Source organism: Pteropus vampyrus, unplaced genomic scaffold (genome assembly GCF_000151845.1).
Source record: "Pteropus vampyrus isolate Shadow unplaced genomic scaffold, Pvam_2.0 Scaffold117, whole genome shotgun sequence".
NCBI lineage: Eukaryota > Metazoa > Chordata > Mammalia > Chiroptera > Pteropodidae > Pteropus > Pteropus vampyrus.
Window position 1 is genome coordinate 698,893 of NW_011888898.1, and position 25,689 is coordinate 724,581.

Sequence of the window (25,689 nt, forward strand, 5' to 3'; positions counted from 1 at the left end):
ATACTTATGGAGTCTGTGTCTGGGCATTTAAGCCCCACGCTCCTGGAGCTTAGAGGTGGGAGGCAACTCCACATCCAGTAAACTGGAGACTCAGGCAGATGTCCAGTGCTCCCAGGTCCCAGACCCGTAAGTCAACTTCACGAAAACAGTGTTTAAATATTTCGATAATGCAAACTTTTATTGAACGTCTGTCTCTACGAGGCTCAAGAAACAAGGTTTATGTACCCAAGTAGAAGCCATCATATGCACAGCCATCAGCCTCCCTGCCTGCTCTGCCTCCTCCCTTGCCATGTTCTCCCCCAAATCGGGCTCTAATTGTGCTGAACGACGTGCATTTTCTGGAACGGACCATCCGTCCTCTTCACTTGCGAGGCGTTGCTCTCCGCACTCCCCGCTTCCGCCAGGCTCTTGCCCGTCACCTCGGCCTGGCCAGCTCCTCTGCATCGTTGCCCTGAGCGCGGCTTGGGGTTTGGGCATCATGTCTGTCCTCTGTGATGAACTGGCAGCATCTCGAGTGCAGGGCTGATCTCACACTGTAGTTGTGGCACCAGCCACAACCTGGACAAACAACACTGCATGGTTAATGAATATTTTCATGTTTGTCTTTCCCAGATGGGGGTTCCCGAGGCAGGAAACGTGACTTGGTTCCGACACGTTATAATCGCTGCTGTTGCATTATTAAAATTGTGAGACGTGTTCAACCCACCTCGATTCTAGGAGTTCTGTATTTTAACAATTATGAGAAGCTTTCTTTAATTGAGGCTTCCCATGTATCTGATATCATGCTAGGAGGACACAACAGGTTTTCTCGAAGTTTATCCCAGGAACACTATATGAGGCCGGCCTGCGTGCAGTCATTTGACAGAAGAGGTTCAGACTGGTGACGTGACCTGCCCGAGGTCCCTCGGCTAGGAAGTGGAGACTTGGCTTTGAGGCGAGGCCTCCCCAGTTCCAGAGCCCACGTTCTTCCCCACAGAGCTTAGCTGTCGTGGGCTTCCTTCACGGGATTTCTAGGCATCAGTAAGCGCCCCCTCTCCTGAGACTTCATGACGGGCCTTTCCTCCACTTGCAAAGTCCTCCCACTTTTCATCCTCTTACATTTCTGGAATGACGAGGTCCTGGTTGGTTCTTCGACTTCTAAGCCAGAGCAAACACTATCCAATAGGGACACATCTCCATGGTTACTGCACATCAGGGAACCAGAAGGAGGCAGCAAAGGGGGAAGTGGAGGCTCCAGCAAATATGGGGGGAGGAGGGAGTAATAAACAATTAAACACGACAAAATCCTCTGGTGAACAAAAATAGAATTATTTGACTGTGAAATCGAGTAATGTAGCATTGAAAACAACATAACCTGAAACATTATTTTTTTTCTCCGGAGATGAAAAAATACCAGATAAAGCCATGCACGTTGAAAGTGCCAATTTGCTGGAGGGCTTGAGTGGTAGAAAGTTGCCTATGTCAATGATTTGGGCTTAGGAGTTTTAAACATTTTGTTTTGTTTTGTTTTGTTTTGTTTTCCCCCCAATCATCTTTTCTCCCATGCAATTAACTTGTGAACAGGTTTCATGTCTCATCCTTTTGTGTAGCACCCAATAGAATTGAACCCAAGGGACATAAGAAAGGTCTTGGGAAAAGTTTTGGCCAAAATTCTGGCCGGAAGTACATCATTCATTTGTCCACACTTGAGTTCCAGGTCTGCCACTTACTAGTTGTGTGATCTTGCTGGTCACTTAAGCTCTCTGAGGGCTGATTTCTTCACCTGTAAGCTGGTATAATTATAGTTCTTCATAGAGTTTAGAATTAAGATTAATGGAGATAATTTATATCAAGGGCCTAGTACAATAGCTGGGACACTGTAAATGCTCAATAAATGTTAGTGCTCTGTCAATATTAATGACGGCAAGGACGGCAGTGGTAGGGGACAGAGCCGGGCTTTGTTTCAAGCACTTCATTTCCTTCCCACGTTTAATCCTCGGCATCACCACCACCACCACCATCAGCATCAGCATCATTTGCACTGAAAACTCTAATGAAGACCTTGCTGAGCATGGCACAGCACTGGTGACTTGGGACTATAGTAAGTGGAAATTTTCAAGGGAGCTGGTGGCAGAGAGGGAAAGGCGAAGTCAGAGGAAAGAAATACAGGTTAACGCTATATCCCATCCTTTCTCAGAGGCACCCAAACACCACCTGATATTTCCGTTTTTCTGCTCAGAGCTGTTTTAGTTAAATCTGTACTTATAGTCTCTCCTTAATTTCTTCAAACAAAATGGCGCAACCCATCCTACATCTTGATTTTGGCCTTAAGCAAACAACAAAAGGGGATTTTCTGAAGCAGGGGGTCGAGGCGGGAAACAGAGAGAGGAGGGTGAAGTTCATTGAGCACTTGCTTTGTGGGCCGGGTCCAGTGCTGAGCGCTGCCTGAATGTTATCTTGCCTCACCCCGCACACAGACCGAGGCGGGGGAAAGGTGACTGCGTTTGCTGCTACTCGCTCTGTACGAGGCTCTCTTATCAGTCTGAACACGGCTTAGTTTCTCTGAGTTTTCACAGCATCACTAGGAGATTAGCCCAATCCGAATGTCCTCCATGCCTAAATATACCGTATGCCTCCTACAAGGAAAACACCAAGAAATAAACAAAGAAATAAAGAGCATCCAGGAAAGATCGCCGTCACCGCTTCCCGTCGCAGCCCTGGCTTCCTGGGCTTTGGGAGGTGAACGTTCTCAACAGCAGCACCAAGTTTTCTAAAATCCCCAAATGTGACGTGCGCCCTTGGCTCCTGGCATCTGTTTCCTGCAGGTGAGCCTCCTGTAACATTTACACTGGATGTAATAGGGGAACATGACATGCCCTGATTTTTAACCAACTCCTGCTCCTCCAGAGGAAGAGACAGGAGAGACTGCACACCAGATCGTCTTCTGTTTCAGGGCCCTTAACGCATTCACTCCACTCTCTCCGTGGCCCACATATCATTTAACAAACTGCCCCGCGATTCTTGCAGGGCGTGGCGTCGGGACTGATTTAAAATCCCTGCATTGCTAAAACTGCATTGTTCTTCATCAAGTTGAGTCATTTTTATGTGAAGTGTCAAGCTCCCTAACAAATAACTCCTGCCAGACAAATCAACTTCCTCGTCTTAGAGCCGCGGCTAAATAGTTTATAGCTTTAATCTGCTCACCGAGGTGTGCAGTCTATGACAGTAATTATAAATGCAAGGAGAAATTATAGCTGAATGCTTTAACTGCATTAGGAGCCGTTTGATGAACAATCATGAGCTCCTGCTTATTCCCAACAATAGAGGGCAAGTTGGTGTCAACGCATTAGAGAGATTTCAGTTCTGCATGGCTTTTTCTCCCATTTACCACAGAATGTCACTTGTCTCCTATAACGTAGGAAAAAAAGCACCGTGGAAAGCTTTAAACTTGATCGTTAAAAAAAAAAAAGAGAGAGAGGAGAGAGAGAGAGAGACAAAGAGAGAAATGCAGGAGAAAACTGTTTATCATTATCACATCTCATTTTTTCTGTTTTGTTTGGGAGTTGGTTTGGTTTCAAATTAGTTCGTTGAAGGTAACTGCTTGTTTACTTTCAAGGGGGCCTTAAAAAAAATCCTTCCTGAAGCCGTTTTTGAGAAATCGTTATAGGGAAAGACTTCTTTAAATGAAGGGCAAGTTCAAAATCGGCCCAAGCAGGAGCTCCAGCAATCATGGGTGTCCCTCCCCTAGGTCCCGCCCTGTATCTGTATCTACCTAAGCTAATGACACAGTTTAGCTCTTTATTTTCCCCTCCTCACTTTCACAGAAAGACGTTTTTAATTTAGCTGAAGAATTACACAAATGTATTTTAAAGACATAAATCCATATAAAAAATATGAGCTAATTAAAACATTGCACTCCCTGTCGCTCATGGATTTTCAATTTAGCGAAAGAAAAAAGAATTGCATCTGGTTAAATGAAAAGATGATACTGATGGCAGATTGGAGTAAATGAAAAATAATGTTACTCTATATTAAAGCACCAAATTATACATGTCAGGATTGAGCATTCAGAAGTCCCAGCGAGGGGGAGAGGAGATTTGCTGATGCGAGAAGGGAGGGCAGCTGATCGCTTGGGTAAAATGAGAGACGACACGTTTGTTTCTTGCTGTGTTAGAGAGGCGGTAGTCTCACAGCTGACCCTGTTTCCCAGTTCTCATTTTGCTACCCCAAAACAAATTCCGGAAAGTCAGGATGAGGATTAAAAAAAAAAAAATCCTTAAATATATATTTTCACCGGAATTTGGCTCATTCTTGGTTCGACACTATATGGTAAATGCATCATTACCTGAGTGAGCAAGGAAATTAACATAATGAGGATGCTTTGCTTCATTCTGAAGGTCAGTCCCCAGCCCTCGAGTGGCAGTATTTGGTTTGCATCTGTAGCTTCCAAGAGGCCAAGGAGGGCACCTCATTTGTATTTTCAGCTTCTATGCCACCTTTTGTAGCCTTTTCGCTGTCCTGTTGGGAGTGAACGTCTAGCCTTAGTAGCACCCAGAAGCCATCAATCAAGGTGGAGGAGAAGCCAAGAGGCCGAAAGAAAGTTGGTGAGTGTTGAGCAGTTCCGGGTTCAAATCTCACCCCCGCCTTTACTGTGTGTTCTTGAACAAATCATGAGCTCTCTGCAATATCAGGATGATGCGAATAACTACATCCGTCTTGTAGAAAGAGGCCAACGAGTAATAGTTTTGCTGTCATTGCCATCATTATAATCAAATAGCGAGTTGATGTTTCCATGGGGATACCTGCCCAAATGTTAATTAGCTCAACCTGAGAGGATTCTACAAGTCTCATATACTTCAGGTGAGGCTGAAGAATATGGTAGGGGCCTGTCGAGACTCTAGACTAACTTTTCTTGTGAACCACATGCCAGACTTCATGGAAACAAATTGCATACATTTACTTAATTCTCACGACTTTCCTATATCCACATTTTACAGACGCGGAAGCGCGGCACATCAGAGAGAGTATATGAACTGGGGCTTGAGAGCCTGGGCAGCCAGAGATCTTCCGCTACCATCACACTGACTCCAAAAAGCACCACTCCCTTCCTCACTTTCCTGGGGACTGGGTAGATGCCCTCCTGTGTGCCCCATTCAGCATTTAGCCCAGAGCCAGCCATCTACGTTTCTGCCATGCGCTTTCTAGGCGGGCGATAATGAATGAGTGAGGCTCAGAGATTGTGGGAACTTGGAGAATTCATGCAGAATCTCTCTGCCTCCACCTCCTCTCCTGCAATGTGATTGCACCAACCTCTACCTCATAGGATTGTTTGTGAAAAGAAAGTGAAATCATGTTTGTGAAGTGCCTGCTGCTGTCCCGGCACATTTAGCTATTATAGTCAGCACAACTGTCAGTTCACCATTATATATTCATTGCTAAATAGAGGCTAGTGCTTAGTAAAAGCACAACGAGCATTCGTGAAGGATGAAAGGAACGCAGGGAGGGAAGTCATCAAGGAAGGGAGGAAGGAAGAGGGGAAAGGAGGGAGGGAGGGAAGGAAGATTTATTTAATGGGTGAAGGAATGGTCGATGCCTCTTATACACAGTAATTAGTCCAGCCCATATCAACAATAAATCCACAAAAACAAGAGTTGGTAAGGATGTGGAGAACCCTCACGTACTCTTGGTGAAATTGCAAATTGGTGCAGCCACTACAGAAAACAGTATGGCGGTTCCTCAAAAAATTAAAACTAGAACAACCGTATGACTCAGCAATTCTACTTCTGGGTATTTATCCAAAGAAACACTAATTCAAGAATATGTATGCATGCCTATGTTATTTTACAATAGCCAAGATATGGAAGCAGCCTGTGTCCATCAATAGACGAATGGGTAAAGAAGACGTGCTGCATATGTACAACGGAATAAATAAGAATTAAAAAGAATTAAATCTTACTATTTGCGACAACATGGGTAGACCTAGAGGGTATTATGCTAAGTGAAATAAGTCTAAGACAAATACCATATGATTTCAGTTATATGTGAAATCTAAACAATAAAATAATGAAACAAACAAAACAGAAACAAACTCAGATACGAAAAACGAATTGATGGTTGCCAGATAGGAGGGTGTGGAGGGCTGGTGGGGAAAGGTGAAGGGATTAAGAAGTACAAATTGCCAGTTATAAAAATAGTCACTGGGAGCCGGTCAAGATGGCGGAGCAGACAAGCGTGGTGCCTGCCTCCTCACACGACGACATCAAAATTACAGCTAACCTACAGAACGACCGTCATTGAGAATCACTCAAAATCTGGCTGAACAGAAGTCCTACAACTGGGGACATACAGAAGAGGCCATATTGAGACTGGTAGGAGGGGGCGGAGACACAGAACAGGCGGGTCCACACCTGTGTCTGGAGGTTAAAAACCGGGAGGGATATCTCGGCTGCGGCGTCCCCCCTGAGGGGCGAGGGGTCCCGACCGCACACCGGGCTCCCAGCCCGGGGTTCCAGTGCCAGGGACAGAAGTCCCCATGAATTCTAGCTGTATAAAGCAGCAGAGATTGTGACTGAGTGAGACGGAGGGCGGCGGGAGTCCCAGGCTCCTTTTAAAAGACCCGCGCGCAGACTTACCGCTGAGCGACTTGCCCGCTCGCTCCAGCGCTGAGGCAGCAGCTGAAAGGTGCCGGGGACACACGGGAGGAGCTGAGCTGTCGGGCTTCAGGGCGAGGGCTGGAGGGGCGGCTTCCTCCCAGGCAGAAGTACTGGCAGAAGCCTTGTTCCTTGGTTGAGCCCTCTCCCGCCCAGCGTGCAGGCGCAAGCACAGGCCGCCGCCATATCTGAGTCTCCATCAGCCTGGCTGACCCAAGTCGCCCCGCCCAGATGATTCCCTAAGACCCCGCCCCGAACATGTAGGCCCACCCAAGCCGCTTCCTGTGGCTTTTCCATACACATTGCCTGTCTTGGATCGTGCTGCAGACTTTCCTAAAACCTCTCGAAGTTGCACAAATTCCAAATAAGCAGCATTGGCCTTAGCATGCCCCACTGCTCTTGCTCAGTAGCCCAATGCCCGGCACAAGTGACAACCAGCCTCAGTTCACAGCTTAGCCTCCCCTAGGCACCTCCAAACCCAGCACAAATGGCAACCATCTGCAGATCACTGTGTAGCTCATATCAAGTGGCCCTGGGCAGAGTGCAGGCAGTGGCTGAACTTGGCCTCTCTAGAACCCTTCCTAAGAGGCCCCAGAACCAACATACCCGGTGGCCAGCTTCAGGCCACACCAGAATACCATCTAATCACAAACAACACACCCAACGGGCAGATTCGGTAGGCACCAGAGCCCTGCTAAAGTAAATCCTGCTCTATAGGGTCAGCCCTTGCACCATAGCTTCTCCACTGTAGTCACGGCCAGTCCTCACAACCAATCAGCCTGAGGGTCAATCCCTCCCGCTGATGTGCAAACAGCAACCAAAGATCATGCAAGGGACACACCTGGAACACCTCGTTCAGGCGACAAGAGAGATTGTGCCACTGGGTCCCACAGGGCATCTACTACCTAAGGCCACTCTACCAAGACTGGAAGACATAGTAGCCCTATCTAACATATAGAAACAAACATAGGGAGGCTGCCAAAATGAGGAGACGAAGAAACAAATCCTAAATGAAAGAACAGGTGAAAACTCCAGAAAAAGAACTAAACAAAATGGAGACAAGCAATCTACCAGATGTAGAATTCAGAACACTGGTTATAAGGATGTTCAACAATCTCAGTGAGAACTTCGACAAAGATATAGGAAATATAAAAAGAACCAGTCAGAAATGTAGAATACAATAACTGAAATAAAGAATACCGTAGAGGGAATCAACAGTAGGTCAGATGAAGTAGAGGATCGAATCAGCGATTTGGAAGATAAGGTAGCAGAAAACCCAATTAGAATAGCAAAAAGAAGAAAGAATCCAAAAAAAAAAACAAAACAAAACAAAAAACAAATGAGGAAAGTTTAAGGGGCCTCTGGGACAATATCAAGTGTACCAACAATCGCATCATAGCGGTATCAGGAGAAGAGAGGGCAAGGAATTGAAAACCTATTTGAAGAAATAATGACAGAAAAGTTTCCTAACCTGGTAAAAGAAATAGACATATAAGTCCAGGAAGCACAGAGAGTCCCAAACCAGGTGAACCCTAAGAAGCCCACACCAAGACACATAATTAAAATTGCAAAGGTTAAAGAGAAAGAGAGAATCCTAAAAGCAGCAAGAGAAAGGCAGCTAGTTACTTACAGGTGAGCTCCCATAATACTGTCTGCTAATTTCTCAACAGAAATTTTTCAGGCTAGAAAGAACTGGCACAAAATAGTCAGTGATATAAAGCAAGAACCTACAACCAAGATGTCTCTATCCAGAGAAGCTATCATTTAGAATTGAAGGACAGATAAAGAGCTTCCCAGATAAGAAAAAGCTAAAGGAGTTCGTCATCACCAAATCAAGAAATGTTAGAGGGACTTCTTTCAAAAGAAAAAAAAAAAAACATCAAAAATGTGAATAATAAAATGGGAATAACTACATATCTAGCAACAATTACTTTAAATGTAAGTGGATTAAGTGCTCCAATAAAAAGATGTAGGATGGCTGAATAGATAAGAAAATAAGTTCCTTACATATGCTACCTACAAGAGACTCACTTCAGATCGAAAAACACATACAGACTGAAAGTAAAGGGATGGAAAAAGTATTTCATGAAAACAGAAATAAAGAAACAAAAAAAGGAGGGATTAGCAATGCTTATAAAAGACAAAACAGACTTTAAAACAAAGGTTATATCAAGAGACAAAGAAGGACCCAGTAATACTTCTGGGTATCTATTCAAAGAAATCCAAAACACGACTTCAAAGGGACGTGTGCATCCACATGTTCATTGCAGCATTATTTACAGTAGCCAAGAAACAAAGGCAACCTTGGTGCCCATCAATGGATAAATGGATAAAGAAGAAGTGGTACATATACACAATGGAACATTACTCAACCATAAAAAAGAATGAAATCTTGCCATCTGCAACAACGTGGATGGCCCAGAGGGTATGTGCTGAGTGGATTAGGTCAGAGAAAGACAAATGCCATATGATTTCATTTTATATGTGGAATCTAAAGAACAAAATAAGCAAACAAACAAATCATAGATACAGAGAACATTTTGATGGTTGTCAGATGGGATGGAGATTGGGGGAAGGGGTGAAAAGGGGGAAGGAATTAAGAGGTACAAACTGGTAGTTCCAAGATCATCATGGTGATGTCAAGTACAGCATAGAAAAAATAGTCAACAGTATTGAAATAACTATGTTTGGTGTCAGATAGGTACTGGATTTATCAAGGTGATCACTTTATAAGTTATATAAATGTTTAATCACTATGTCGTACACCTGAAACTAATAAAATATTGCTTGTCAGCTGTAATTGAAAAACTAAAAAATTACTAAAACAATAGTAAAAAAATAGTCACAGGAATAGTACAACATAGGAAATAGTAACAGTATAACTACATATGGTGTCAGATGGGCACGAGACTTATCAAGGTGATCACTTCGTAAGTTATAAAAATGTCCAATCATTACGTTCTACACCTAAAACTAATATAATATTGCATGACAACTGCAATTGGAAAAAAAATTAGTCCAGCCCATTTTGTTCATCCAGACTGCCATATAATCCATGTTATTAGCGTTGCTAGATTTAGCAAATCAAATTACAGAATACTTACTTAAATTTGAACCTCAGCTGAACAATGAATATTATTTTTAGTATAAATATGCCCCATGCAATATTTGGAACATACTTATCCTAAATACTTAGTTGTCATTTGTCCGAAATTCAAACGTAAATGGATGTCCTATATTTTATCTAGCAACCTTACATGCTGTTCACCTTGAACATAAGTTTTTATAAAAAGAATCATCCACAACAAAGGTGGCAGCTTATTGGCCTAGAATTCGTTTCCACCACCAATTTCAACACTGGGGTGCTGCTAAAACTTGTGCATTATATCACACACTAATGATTATAATTTCGAGTCCTTACTTATGTTAGACTCATTGATTTGCTCTTTGTTTAATTTCTGTTATTCAAGAGCATGTGTTTTTTAAAGGTGTATACAAATACCTGTTGAAATTGTTTAAGATTGTATCTTTCCTAAAAGAGGGAGGCACATTTAGTATTTCTTAATTATTTTTTAACAAAAAGTTGCATTTAATAGTTGGCTGAGTGTTTTTCAGGATTTAAGACATATCCAAGAAAGGAAAGAAAATTCAGGTCAAAATTGGCATTGTATAGAGAATGTAGATACGGTAAAGCTCCCAAGTGTTCCATAAAATCTTGACCATGCTTTCTAAAACATCATGCCAGTTTGTACGATTTGTGCTATCACACATACTGACTAAAATGAGAGCTCCAGATAACAGTGATCTCACCTTCTGATCATTTAAAAACATAGATGCATAATTCTAAGCAGTGATCAAGGTATCGCATAAAGATTGTTCTAAAAGAGGACCCATGGGTGCAGGAATTCTTTTCTAGGTGGCCGAGGAATCAGAAAGCCACCTTTGTGCCAATGTGGGAACCATTCTGGTAGACTGGAACCTGTTTAAAACATCACAAACACACCGAACACCCACACCATGAACTCACATGCACTCCCATTGCTTTGAATGAGTCCCAAATACTCGAACCTGTTTTCCTGCAATCCTCTCTCAGAATCACAGCACCACGGTGTCTATATCAGGATAGAGCTTGGGTTTCATATAATAACCGTAATATGGTGCTTCAAAGGTCCAAACGAGAAATATTATTCTTGTACAAATGCAGAGAGATGAGAAAAAGAGCTCTCCTACCCACGCGTTTAATAGATTTTTAAATATCTGTTGTATGGGTTTTCTCCAAATTATTGGTTTACCTTTGCTTCCTTAGAACAGGTAGGCATGTTTCAGATTTTGACTAATGCTTCCTTTTTCTCCCCTCTCTCTAGTTACACATTGCAATGTTTTGGCAGTGATTTTGGCATTAACTAAAAAAAAAAAAAAATGATTACAGACCTAACAGGTGGAAAATTGGTCTTTATTGTAGCACAAATAAACATTACCTATTTGTCTTCTTCACCACGGTTTGGACCTGTCACTACGGGATTGTAAACATCTCTCTTATCTTAGGATATTTTGGGTAGATCCACCTTTTTTTTTTTTTTTAAAGACCAGAAAAGCATAATAACATGTTACATAAAATTTAAATGTTATATAGCAAATAGTTTTGCCAAGCTCCAAGCTCACGTGTAGATTCAATAGATGCATTTCAGCTTTCCTTTCAATAGTGTGAGCTGAACAAATCATGCTTGGAAAGCAAGAGATGAATCTGGCAGTAACACATTTTAATTATCACGATAAAAACATGCAAATAAAACAATAGTCTTCATTTGGATCCAGATAGCCATTCGAATTATAGGATGGTGTCCCACTTTATCCGAAGCTCTTAGATCTTTTCACTAAAAGTCCCAGATCAGATGTTTTAACCTTTATTTTATTTTGACCATCCTCACACTCAGTAAATCTCCCTACCTGTTGGGAACTGAGCCCAAAACCACACTATATCGATACGTCTTTCCATCTGCATCCCTGCTAGCGCTCACACCTCTGTGGCTTGATCTGAATGTCTTCTACTTAAAAACAAATACTTTGACCATACTAGTTGGTGACGACTTCTATGTTAAGTTATTATTAGCTGTTCTTATCTTATTATGAATTAATCAAAAGAGCTAATCTGTAACGTAGCATGACATAAACTGGACTGGCAAGTGCTGAAGCTTTAGGTCCGGTTTGGTCCTCATCTTGGGGTGTGATCCAAGGTGGAGGACACCCTGAATATGTGTGAGGGTCCCTAGCACATGGGGTGGGTATTATGCTGGAGGGGGGGAAAAAGGAAGTAGAGAAGATACAAAAAGAGAAGTGGAAGGGATGTGTTAAGACCCAGCCCTGAAAATATTTGAAAATGGCCAGTGTGACAGTCTGTGAAGGTGTTTGACCTTGGTCTCTATCCTCTTCCCTAGAGGTGATGTTGACGTTCTGGGTACCGATGACTCTACAAGGCATCGAACTTCTGTGATACACGGTGCAAATTATCTTGAAGGTGTGGGACCCCTGTGCATTGGCAATGGGTGTGCAGAAAGTCATTTGTTTCTTTATGTAAAATAAAATCTCAAGGCATGCATTGCATCTATCTTCGTTAAAGGCGTCTCTGGCAATTGCCTATCCTAAGGAAAACCAAAAGGTGAAAGCGGAAAATAAGCCTCCTCTCTTTTTCACCCCGTTCTACAAAGAAGAACATTTCCCTACCGTCTGAATACAGGGCAGATGCTCTCTCGTAAGAAACCTAATGGAGAACACAGGCAAAAGGGAGTGGAGAGTAGCGATTGCTGACACTCAGCTGCAAAAGCATTGATTACAATTAATAATGATAAAGACAACTTTAAACTATTTATGAGCTGATTAAGAAATCTCTCTATAGTGGCTGCCCCCAGGAACTCTACAATCTTTCTTCTTCTTCTTTTTTTTTTTTAAAAAATCACTTCATATGTCATTTGCATTACTATGGGAAAGCGGGGCAGTGAAATGGGACCGTGAGAGAAGTTAGCAATTAATTAAAATGAGGTGCAGCCTTGGCTGGGCCTTGGGTGACTAAGGGGATCACGTATCGTGAAGCAATAATCTGTGAAGTCCGCCTCTCTAAACGCATGTTGTTCTACTCCCCAAGTCTACGCTGGAGAAATTGAGAGAAGGGTTGGGACTTAACTTATCATGTTCTAGTCTTCGTGAAAATAAGTCCTATTCTAGCAAGCTACTGGCCTCTTGGTACGAGGAGACATTAGCTGCCTCTATACAGACCCATCTCCCTTCGAGAAACTCCTCCCAAGGCCACTGTCACGACCACTGGGAGCAAGCCCATACCTGCAGAGCTATTCTTCATCCACGTCTGTTACAAACTGAGAATGGTGTTCGGGTGACTTGCTGTGCGTTTTGCTTAGGTGAAGTTTTACTGCATGTTTGCTCACAAAGGTCCGACAGCACAACTTACACTTGAATTTAGAGTCTGTGTCCTCTTCGCCAGCTATGGTTTCCGGAGACCTCTGAGCCGACGACACCCGGCAGATCTCTTGCTCTACTTTGCTTTGCTGCTCCACTGCCATGCGGGTCATGTCCTTCATTTGGAAACCTAGGTGAGACTCTAAGTGACTGATGTAGGTAGAAGGGGTTCTAAACTGGGAGGCACAGTCACTGCAATAAAAGATAGGGTGTCCTTTGTCCATGTTTTTCAGAAATTTTGTCCCGCCCGTTTTCCTAAGTTGGTACTTGACGTTCGCCAGCCAGTGGCTGATCGTGGTCATCGAGAGTCCCGTAAACTTGGAGATTTGCATTCGCTCTTGTGGGCCCAGATCGGACAGCAGGTATTTGCCCTCCGAGGTCTGGAAGAGGCTTGAGGCAAACTGAGCCTGCAAGATCAGGAGATGCTGGGGGTTCCAGTTGGACTGCCGGCCTTTCCTCTTGTGCAAAGTCGAGACTTCGCTGGAGACGTCCTCAACGCGCCTGATGTCCAAGTCCAGCTTCAGGGAAGGGACCCTGGAGGAGGGGGCGGGCTTCGGCGTGGTGGCTTTGGGGAGGACTTTGACCATGTCGGCGATGTCAGACAGAGCGTGCTTCTGAGGCGGGGACGTGCAGGACTGTGCTTGCGAGGACTCGGCTTTCTTGCCTTTGGACTTGGTCAGGTCGATGGGCTGGTCGTTGCTCTCAAACAGGTAGCGCCTGGACACGCTGGCCGGCCTCGCGGCGGCGGGGCTCAGCGCCGGCTTGTCCGCCACGTTGAGGTTCGACTTGTGAAACAGGGAGATTGTGCTTGAGCTGGGGCTGGAGCAGGACGGAGAGCGCAAGGGCTCCGTGGCTTTGCCCAGGTGATTGTTCAGGACGGACTGCAGGGCGCTCAGTGGGTTGATGCAGGGCAGGGCCGCGCCGTGGCCGGCGAGGGGGCACCCGTTGCCGAGGGAAGACGCCGGCTCCAAGGGCTGGGGCCGCTCCTTCTCGCCGCCCTCTTTCATTGGCTTGTCCTCCTCCTTCGGGGGACCGGGCTCGGCCTTCTTGGATTCAGAAGGGGTTTCGCCGTTGGAGAAAGAATCTCCCTCGACGTGGCCGAAAGACGACGCCTCTTCCTGGGGACTTTCCTTCTCACACTCCTTCACGACCTCGTCTTTGTCTTCTGGCTCTTTCTTAACTTGAGTGTACGGGGCCAGGCTCGTGGGCACAGAAACCAGCGGCATGACTTTCCACTTCGGTGCAATCGGCCTTAACTTGTTGGCGAGATTGGGCCGGATCTGCAGGACCTGAGACCCGAGCGGCATCGAAGGCTTGGTGCCCTCCGACAGCTGGTAAGCTGCGTGGATGCTGGGGTATGCGCTCCAGCTGGGAGCCCCGTTTTGGGCCTTGTTGATGGCGGTGGTGACGGTATTTTCCAACGACTTCAGAATGTCCCCTCCACCTTTGGAACCGTCTTCCAAGTCCTCCTCCCTTAGATACTGATATTTGATTGTAGGGTCTAAAGGCTTTTGCAGAGGGTCTTCGTACTCCTCGCTTTTCATGACTTTGTCATCCTTGTGAAGCTCTTCTGGTTTTTCTTTCTTACTGTCTTTCTTTAACTCGGTGCTGGAGGCCGAACAGTCAGAAGCCGAGTTACTCGACGGCTTGGGAGCCAGAGAGTCACTGCTCGGGGCGTCCGACAGCGACTGCATTTTCTCCACGGCCAGCGGGTCTAACACCAGCTGCTTCCCTTTCTTGGAGGCCGAGCTGGTGACCTTGAGAAAGTGGCCCGTGACCATCATGTGGGTGGTGAGCTGCTGCAAGGTATCATGGGAGCTCCCGCACTCCATACACTTTAAGATCTGGGACTTGCAGGCCTCGAACTGCCAGGTGTAGCTGGCGCCGTTTTGGTAGCCGTAACGGTTGTTGGAGGACAGGTGCAAGCCGGCGTTCTTCTGCGCGGGAAACGAATCTGCGAACGAGCCTGTGGTCGAGTCGGGGGAACATGGCCGATTGACGTCGAAGACGCGTTTCTTGGCCGGGGCGACCATTTTCGACGAAATGGTTGGTACTGGCTCCTTCAAAGGCACTTTTTGGTAGTGTTTCGTTTTTATCATGTGGACGCTCAGATCTTGGAGGGAATCAAAGGAGTCGCCACAAAACATGCATTTCAGAACCTTCTGAGCGTCCTCCTTGTCCATGTCTTGGAAGGCCCTTTTGCGAGGCTTCGAGTAGCTCGTGGGTCTAAGCTTGTCCTTTTTGCGGTTGTCGTCTTGGTAGTGGCCCGTTTCGTTCATGTGCACGGTCAACTCCACCAGGGTGTCGTAGGCGGCGCTGCATTGCCGACACCGGAACCTGCTGGCCCCGGTGAAGACCGTCCCGCACACCTTGCTGCTCTGCCGGTACAGCTGGACCGAGCTGAACAGGCTGGGCTTGGACGAAGGTCTGGGAGGCAGGTTCTGCTGCAGGCTTTTGGACAGGGCGTCTTGGTGCCAGTCGAAATCGGTCTTGCTGCTGCCGTTTCGGGTGTCACAATTCCGTCTCTCGCTGTTGGACAGCTTGAAACCCAGACCGAGGCCCGACCAGTAGGAGTCAGACAAGAGGTTGGCGTAGACGGCTGTCATTTTGTCCATGCAGTTGTGGGTTTCATTTGGGAGCTTGGGGTGAGCGCTCGCTGTCTTGTCCACGGCGTCGCGACCCACACGGTCCGACACGGCGTCGCTGGCATCGCTCAGCAGAGATTCGTTCTCGGCGTCTTGGTTGGACAGGTGACTCCCTGGAGAGTTCTGGTAGCTGAAGCAGCCTTTCTGCTCCGGGCCGGTTTCTAGCTCCTCGTCCGTTCCTGGCTCATTGCTGCTCTGAAGTTGAACTACTGAACCGCTGTCTTCCTCTTCCTCCTCTTCTTCCTTTATCTCCTCCTCTTCCTTCAGCGGTTCCTCCTGGGCGTAGCCTGCAGGAGAAGAGAAGACATGAAATAATAGTGGCAGGTTACATATTCGGTCTCGATCTCTCTCGGTCTAAGTGCTTCCCAGATCAAACTGAACGGCAATTTAATCTACACTTGTATGAACTGTGAGCAATGGATACAGGAGAAAGCCAAATGGTGTCTTTTGTGCTATCTCAGGCCCACCCACCCCCACCTTTATAATTGGCAGGAGTCATAATTCTTTGCAAATGCCTAGAATCCCAAGTTAATAATTTTCACGTTTAAGAACTATCACTCTAATACTCCCGTAATAGGGCGGTCGCTAAATTCACGCGTATGACTTGCAGGAAAGTTGGACTGAAATTCAAGTCCCATTAAAGACGCATCTCCACAGAGAAGGACGTTGGCTCATAGGAAAACTAAGACGTGACCCCTGGCATCTCCATGGTAGGTTTACCAAGACATTTGGCTATACTGACATACCATCATCCTAATAAATCGTTTTTGAGTGCTCAAAAGTAATTTGGACGGATAGCCATTACATTGGTGATAGCCAGTGTCTTTTTGTTACAAGATTTTTATTTGTAGAGAGTCACACAGCGGGGAGAGAGATTATGGAGTATTGAATAAGCCCTTCCATTGATAGCCAAAAAAATTATGTAAGCTCAGCAAACATAATGATTTAAAAATAACAGCAAATGGCACTAGAATGGGAGATTTGGGGACTATCCTATTATTCTCAAACAGGTTTATGAAGACCTTTTTCAGACAAGGCTGAAAATTCCCTCTAGATCTTGTGCCTGTAATTTCAAATGCACTTTGATTTGTGGGGACCCGTCATGAGATGCCAATTATACATTTGATTTGTAGATGCAAAATGCTATTGGGGATGCATGCTTTCCCTTCTCTGAAAGGATTTAGGACCAGTAATTGCACAGGGAAAATGAAGGAACGAGAGAGCGGATGCAAAGGGAATTAACGGGCAAATATCCATCAATGGAGATGAGGAATGGGACTATTTACGCCTATGTGCTCGTTTTCTTCACCTGGCCTTTTCAGAGCCACGTGGATAAAATGCAACCAAAGAAACACCAAAGCAAGGGAGATTCGGCCTTAGATTTGCCAGGCCGGCACGATCACATGCGATATTCTTCTTATGAGCGTCCACCTGTCCTCTCAGTGTAGGTAGGTACTTGGGAGAGACTCTAAAGTGCTGTTATTTCCATTCATCGGAACGGAAAGGAGTCATTATGCCTTGGAGGTCTGTCTCGCAAGGCAGGTGGCGACGTAGGAGAGAAGGGGGTTTGTTAGAAGAAAAGCGGCTGGCGCCCCAAACCGGAAACTCCAAAGGCCCCAGCTACTGAGCCATTGTCCTCTCTTAAGAACCGTGCTAACCCCCGCAAATGCAGTCTTTCATTTTATCTAATATCTACATGAAGCAGAAACTGCTATTATTTTCATTCCACAGGTGGGGAAACTGAGGCTTCAAGGTTAAGAAACTTGCCCGAGGCCACACAACTAGTATTACGGAGTCGTTGATGAGAACATCCATGGTCTTAACCACTGGGCTCTACTCTCTATTACCAACCCAATGAATAAGAAAGCAAGAAAATGTTGCAGAGACTCAGAAGTTAAAGGTTAATCAGAGGAATTTCACTGGAATGTCACTAAATGGATAACTACCTCGAGGAAAGAACTGTGGGAATGCTGGGTAGAAGAACCGCTGATTTTAAGGGCATGATGCCATAAAACAAGATGAAATGTAAAAATTCTGTCTAAAAACCAATTCTATGGTTGCGTTCATTATGTTATTGCTATTGGTGTAGTGCTTTTGCTTTCCCAGCGAGCTGACAAGTGGATTTTTCATTAAACTGGTGTGCTGGTCTCTAGTTCCATAAATTGATTTGAAGAAACAAAAGCTACTCGATCTAGTCAAACAACCATTAATACGTGGTCACTACTCGCAAGAAAACCCTTCGTTTAAAATAACCGAGTGACTGAATTAGACCACCCCTGCCATCTTCGCCACATTTTCTTTTTCCCGGACTAATTTCTATGTTTGCAAAAAGAGTCATACAATTAAGTTCAAGAACGTCTGTTACAAAATTAATGAACGAAGCGCTATTGAGCCAACCAAAATACTTTCAAAGAATCAGGCAAATTTCATCAAACAAACAGAGTCACTTTTGAGAATTAAAGGGACTTTATCACTCATGCACTGGGACAACATGCATTAGCCGGGACTACTGTCCCAGGCCAACCGAGATACGGTCACCCCAAATATGGGGAATTTAATCACAGCAACAAAGAAAACTGCCTGTGCGTGTGCACATATGCGCGTGCACACACGCACACAGACGTGAACACATCTGGGGGAATAAAAGAGCACTTTCTGTCATCGCAATCGGTTAAGGGTGTTGCCACGTTTTCTCGTCTTGGTATTTTCAGTGCCTAGCACAGGGCACTTAGTAGGACGCCTGGAAGTGATTCATGTTATTTTGTATATGTGTTGAGGAAAGATACAGGCGTGCAGGTGTACACACGCACACACACACACACACACACGTGCATGCACACACACACACAAAAACTGCCCGGCCAATAGTCATTTTTGCATGAGGGAAAAAGAGTGGTTTTTTTTTTTTTCCTTTTTCTGCTGACATTTGGAAGCAGAGCTCTTTCCGGACCAGCTCGGCTCCGCAATCTACTTTGTCCTTCTAAATGGATTCCCCAGAAGAAAAGTCGGAGACAGCGAATGCCTCCCCCACAATACAGATAAAATTTTCTGCTTAATTAGGCATTGACATGTTTACTATAACCTTTACAGAAGAGTTTCTCGTGCTGAGAGACCCTTTTTGTCTGTTTTCTTCTGCAGAACAGACTAAATCTCATGCATCCGATAAGGTAACGCATTGAAAAGGCTCATAAAAAAAAGTGCCAAAGCGTCCATCAAAGTCAGTGTATTTTAACAATGGCTGAGGGTTCCAAGGAGTTTTTTTTAAAAAAACGCGTTTTAATATTATACATTTAAAACTGCTCACTTGACTTAAGTGATTTTTGTTTGCCACCGGCAGCCGAGGCGAGAGAGCGAAGACAGCCAGGATGGGGAGGATGTGGGTATATAATGAGTATCTGTCTCTCTCTCTATCGATGATGTGTTTAATAAGATTGCTTCATGTGTAAATCTTGGTAAAGTGGATGAGTGGCAAGTTTATTCTTATGAATACTTATTTAGCAAAAGAAGATGATGGCAAATTACGCCAAGACACAATAAGAAAAGACTGTTCCCCATAGAACCTCCCTATTGATTCCGGGTTAAAGATCAAATGGGTCCCTTTCCAACCTGAATGTCTCGTTTTGTCCCTGACCACTGCCTGGCTCTAGCCACACGGAGCTTCTCCATTCCTAGGGCGGCGAAGTCATGAGCCAACCTCGTCAGTTCTGTGTCTAAGTGACTGCCTCAGGGGACCGATTCTCTTCTATTCCAGGGCCACCGCTCTTCCTGGGTGACCAATGGCTCCAGCCTGGTTTTCAAAGAGCTGCTAGACTAAGGCGTTGGGTGGGGACATGGCTCTGTTTTAATTCCTGCTGTCTTCTCGCTGCATTTATAATAAAATTCAAACCCTTAGCACGGACAGGAGCTGGCAGGATCTGTCCTCTGCCCTCTGCTTTGTCACGCTCACCCAGCTCTCCCTGCCAAAGGCACGACAGCCGACCTTTGCTCCTTGCACCTGACCATCCTTTACTGGACTGTGGCTCCTTGCAGTTGCAGATTTCCCTGCCTAGAAACTTCTTCCTTTGGACCCTCCCGGAGTCGACTCGTTTTCATTCTTCAGGTTTCGCCTCAAGTGGCTCCTTCTCGGAGGTCTGCCGTGACCAGTCCGCCCTTCTCTGTGCAACCGTAGATCGCATCAGCTTTTTACCGAAATCCCTCTCGCACTTGCTGTGCTCTGAAATCTTGTTTTTGATCGACTCTCTCCCAACTCAGTTATAAACATAAATCGTCCGTCCCCACGGAGACAGAGACCTTGCCTCTCCCAGCGCGCAGCACGTATCCTGGCACAGAGCGACGTCCACACGTTATCTGAGTGAACAGATCATGCGACGAAACGGGAGTGATCCAGTCGCGAACTCTGTCTCCGCTGCTCAGCCGTGTGATTGGCACCTGTGATGGGTAAAGCCCCTCATCTCCAACGTAGATCAGGTGTGAATGACAACCATCCTGAGTAACTTTTCTCAATGATAAAACCAGAACAACTCTGTGCAAACTCAGCCAGAAATCCCTGAGCTGTGCATTTATACATTTACGTATGAAGACTGCAAAGCGTCAGAAAATACTCTTAATGTGAGTAGACTTTGATTCGAAAAAAGATTCACACATGGGAACTTTGAGAGCCTGGGCTAATTTTGTCTTGGATAATGTTCATTAGCTGTTCCAATACACGTTACACAAATATTAGGATGGTCTTCTCCGGGATTCTTGATTTAAAAAAGGAGACATGTCATTGGAAAAATATATTACATATGCTGCAAATTTTTGCCCTAGTACAAATGAGTAAAATTCAGAAATAAATCCTTAAATTTTAGAAATTTCCTTTTATATCAAAGATTAAGAAAAGGAGAAACATTTTTTTTTTAAAAAAAATTACCACCTCAATTGTTCCAAAAATGTCTAGTCAGAATGATTTAAATGAAATTGTGCAAAATAATTCACGGGTGGCATGATGCTAGATATCAGATTTTTGCTAGGCGTACATTTTTGTAGTTGCCTTGAAAATCCACAATAAAGTATTTACAGTAAAAACATTGACAGTTTTTAAAGTGGCAGTAGACGCGGAACAATTATAATCTGAGAATATAAAATGTACAAAGGCTGATTTTCAGAAACTAAACCAGAATTCAACCAAGACTCAATTTAACATATCTGCTCGTGACAGAATCATTTTCACCAATCTACCCCACTAAATGACAGTTTAAAAATCACATGAAGATGCCGCAGTAAATGAGGGGATCGCAAAAACGTCTTGCCATGTACCCAGTAGGTACACTAAAGGATGACACGGAGGTGGGTCTCCCTGTCACGAGTCTCTAGTGTTTTGGTGACTGTGGTCTAGAACTCTGTTAATATGTATATTATTATTGGCACTAATTGGCACTCTCGTTGGCAGGCCAAGTAAAGAGTATTTAGTTCGAGGAGGCTGAGCTACATTTCAGTGGTGGTCAGACCCCGAGCGAGGGGCCCTCAGGGTCTGTGCTGAGGGGGTCCGTCAGTGTGTGTCTCAGGAGGTGATGGGCCAGAGGGCTGTGGGGATCCCGGACACCACTCCCGAGCACAGACTTCACTTTACGGAGAATCTGGGGACCATGAACCGAGGCTCGGCCTCCCTGCAGCCTGAGAACGTCGTCTGCCTTCGTGCACAGGGCTAAACAGGAGAAATTTTAACAGGAAAAACAAATTCACGGCACATGGATCTTTATACCTGCCACATCACATGTAATTCATTAACACAGGTGAGACGTGTACAGGTAGATTAAGCGAGAAGGGCTTGCTCCCCCCTCTAGCTGAATGTCGGAACCAAACAAATAAGAATTCTTTGTCTAATGGAATGTTGAGGACGCAGTGGCTGTAGGGACAGGAGGCTTTTCCCGAGCCCCTAAGTGCTCTGTGGAGATGGATGGAGAGCTTTCTGAAGGTCGTCAAACACAACGACATCCCTTTTATTATTTCCTGTGGACCATTCAGTTAATTGGAACGTTTTACATGGACGATGGATGCATAACAGGTGGGGTCTGTGTGAGACAAAAAGTCCATTTACTTAATGTGTTCTTGTTGCAGGCACTTTCCTGGGCCATTGGCACTGCAATTTGGACTATAAAGTTGTTTTCTAATCATGTTTTGTGACTTTTTCCATGTCTTGGTCATCAGCAAGAAAGGACTAAGCTAGTTTAAGTCAGGGGAAGTGAATACTCTGTCATCCTTTTATGGCCCACGTGTGTGTTCATTTAATCAGGAAATATTTATTATGCAGCGATCACAGGCAAGGTACTTTAGTCAAGTTTCACTGGGACTTCCTTCGCAGTGGTTCTCCAAAGGCCGAGGATGGTGGAGGGATGAGTGATGGAGAGAAGCTGGACACGGGCTTGGAAGCAAAGGTCACGAAAAGGTCATGCATTACTGGAGGAAGGCAGGTGACTTAAATGGGCAAAGCAAGCCAGGTGGGGGAAAGGTGAGGAAGTAGGGCTGGCGCTCAGCGAGAGCGACCCCAGGCACTGTGGGTAACAGGAAAGTTCATGCCACCTTGAAAGGGGGCGATTGCTACTCAGGGAGCAGCCACGAGGCCTGGGGTCATCGTCGGTCATTTTGTTTGGCCAAACCGTGCAGATGAAACCACATGTGTCTGGGACGTGTCTGTTTGCAAACCCTGAACCAAGGGAGCCGGGGGAAGCAGAGGGTTTGAAGACTAGGCATGCTTTTCTGGCACTTTCTCCTATCGGCTCTTCGATTCCTCATCTGTCAATCACAAATGGGAGTCATCCTCTCGAGCCCGACTACCTCACAGGACAGGTTCTGTCAGAACAAAGGAGGAAATGAAGGAGACAGTCCACTGTCACCCTCACCACTCATAGGGTGGTCTTGGGACCAGCAGCTGCAGCATCACCTGAGACCCTTCAGAAACGCTGCCCCACCCCACGTCTATACATCCTACGGAATATTGATCATGCGGGGGATTCACATGATCAGGAGAGTTTGAGAAGCCCTGCTACAAAGTGCAAAACTGTAATTAGTACCGAGGCATCTGACCAATGTACTCTCTGCCCATGTTCATATGGGCATGTGGGCACCACCTTTGTGGAAAGGGAACGTGACTTTGAGAGTCCCCGCCCCTGTCCTCTCCAAGGATCAGAAGACGAAATGCCTGTGGCTTAGACAATTGCTCCCAGTTTATACTGGAAAACACCAAGCAAGAGAGAAATAAAGGTCACGGATTCCAGGGCTGATCTGTTGGTGAGGAGATGGGCAGCCCTACTGGCCTTGGCATCAGGCCGGCCTCGGTTCAGACCTGCCAGTTACAGCTGAAGTGTGATTCTTGGAAAGTAACTGACATTTTCAGTGGCTCAGCTTCCTCATCTGTAAAGTGAGAATCATAATCGCAGTTACATGATAGCACAGTGAGAAGTATCGCATATGATAAAGTAGGTAAAATGCCAAGGCTCTGGAACTACCGCCCGAACCTCCCAAGCCTGCCCCAGCACGTCCTAAACACCACACGTCCTGACCTCCAACGTGAGCTCACACAAATCAGTTGACTCTGGCATTCTTTCTCATCCCTAAATCCTATTCCAAGCCAACAGCTTTTAGACGATATTTGCATTAGAGATGAACCAGCTTTGTATGTGTCACACATAAGAAGAGAGCTTCCTCCAGTTTGGGGTTTGTTACTTAATATCAAATCATTCATACAAGGAGCCAGTGGTGTGTGTGCTGGGAACTTCCGTGCAAATATCGAATAGCAAGTTATTAGGTCATTACCCATAATGATAATGTCTGCAATCTTCAAGAAATAAAGCAAGCTACCATCCGAGAGAAAAGACATTTGTTGGAAGCCTTGGGCGTTGCATTGAGAGAGATGAGTGATGCTCAAAGCAGAAGGTCTCCTAAAAAGATGCTTCATACTCCGCTACCTAGAATTTCAGTCTGGCATGTATTATTATTGGGCAATGTCCTGGTGACAGTATAAAAAAAGCAGAGTGAGAAAATATTCATGGAAAAGGCTGAGGAGAGGGCCGCTTTGTAAGCTTTCTGGTAGCTCCAGTTTCGAAATCATTATCTGGATATTATCCTCACGACGAGAGACGTAAATCAGGAGCAGAGATAAAACAATGTGAAACGAAACAGGGACAAAGAAACGACCCAGTAGGACTGAGACTTTCCAATTAAATCACGAGTTTCAGGCTTTGAGTTTTCAAGCAGTAGCGACTATTTTCAGCAGAATGTGCATACTGATTTTCTAAACATTTTCCCCAAATAGGGATATATAAACACACTCACACATACATAGTTCTTTCCAAGGCTGCAAAGTTTGGAGGGATTTCTTTTTCTTTTTTTCTTTTTTTTTTTTTCTTTTTTCTTTTGGCCAAGAACAGGGCCAGTGAATCACTGTCCAGAACAACTTTCAGAAAGTATATGAAGCCAATGAACCATCTGTATTTTTTCAGACATATATCCCCATTTTACTTGAAATAACATCATTAGCACAGCCATCCCACAGAGCTCAAAGGTGATCTTGTTTCCTTCTTGCCTGGCTTGAAGTCAAACATCTTTTCTTTTCTTTTTTTTTTTCTTTTGGCAAAGGCTGCTTCTTTCTCTGAAATATTTCATGCAGATAATGGATAATGACCACTTCTCATTGCCTTTTCTCGAAAACGTCTAACTGCATTAGCCAAGAGCGGACAAATTTTAACCTACTTCTTTCGCTAAGTTCATGGCTGTGACCACTTCCCATTAAGAAAGGAAGAAAAAAAAGACCCGTCCCCTCAGAGAAGCTAAATCGGCACTGTCAGAAGGCGATCTGGCCTTTGCTTCTGCGCCAAACCGTCTGTGCCGTCTCCGAATCACAGAAGTTCGAGGCAGGAAGACCTTTCGTGTCGTGGCCAGTTCCTCAGAAAGAGAAGGATTTCCTCGCCCCGCGATTCTTTCGTTCTCTGAGTGATGGCACAGATACTGACCTCCCAGCTCCCCCTCATGCTGGCTCTCCACCGACATCCTCCCTGTGACCAGTCTGGCTCTGAGGACCATGGTGTAGAGAATTCCTTCCACCCTTTCAATGTCTCCCACCCAGGAGTGGGGCTGGGTTTCCACCATGGTCAAATCTGAGGACCGTGGAGAACTGTGGGTTCAGGCTCTCTGATGGGCCTTCATCCGCTCATCAACACTTCAGTCAAGTAACCACTCAGCATTTCCTTGGCGCCTTCCGCCATCGGGAACTCCCAGCTTGGAGGCAGCTTATTCACTATTGAAAAGAGAATACTCCCAGCTAACAGCAATGGAGAGCGAATGTACGCGTAAGAGCTGGTGGGCTCATTTCTTTGTTACGTATCACTTGACTTGATTCCCGTAACGGCGCTGTGTGGCTGTGTGTCTTTCAAATTCCATCTTTACATAAGATGATGGGATTGATTTGCGGAGAATGTTCATTACATCACCAGAGAAGCAGCTGAATGGGGACTTGAACTTGGGTCTGCTGCACTCTAGAATCTATGCTGAATTCTTCTCTTTTCCTTACTCTATAGATCTGATTCACCGGTTGGAAATATCAATGCTATTTTAACATACATCTCAACTCAGCACGCTGCCATCCATTTCCGCACCACCACCTTGGTCCAGGCTGCCATTATGTCTCCTCAGGTGGATGCTATGTCCTTCCCACTGGGGGCCAGTCGTGCTCTATTTACCCGAAATGACTTGTCCGTTTTCTATCTCAGACGTACACACCATAGCTACCCTCTTTGCGGAAGCCAGCATTCCAGTGCCTGCTGCCTGAACTCACCAAATTCTTTCCTTCTTTAAGAAAACCTCCTACATGGGAGATTTCCCCTTTTTCCAAGGTCGAATTCTTTCTCGTCTCAAATGCCTGTCCTCAGAGGGGTCACCCCCCGATCACTGTAACTCCTGCTCACTCCCTC

The 25,689-nt window shown here is 45.2% G+C and overlaps 1 protein-coding gene across 3 annotated transcripts in view; it reads right to left on the reverse strand.

Moving 5' to 3' along the window:
• The window catches only part of TSHZ2 (teashirt zinc finger homeobox 2), a 422,054-nt gene that overhangs the window by 153,708 nt on the left and 242,657 nt on the right, over positions 1-25,689 (reverse strand). Inside the window, exons 2-3 of one of the 3 annotated variants that reach the window (XM_023534073.1) lie at positions 12,963-16,029; positions 10,622-11,032 (exon numbers count right to left, since the gene is read on the reverse strand). In XM_023534073.1, the coding sequence (XP_023389841.1) occupies positions 12,971-16,029 (3,059 nt within the window). In that variant the 3' untranslated portion in view covers positions 10,622-11,032; positions 12,963-12,970. Of the gene's footprint in view, positions 1-10,621; positions 11,033-11,064; positions 16,030-25,689 lie in introns of those variants that run through there. The other 2 variants (XM_011365952.2, XM_023534074.1) reach the window with 2 other exon arrangements.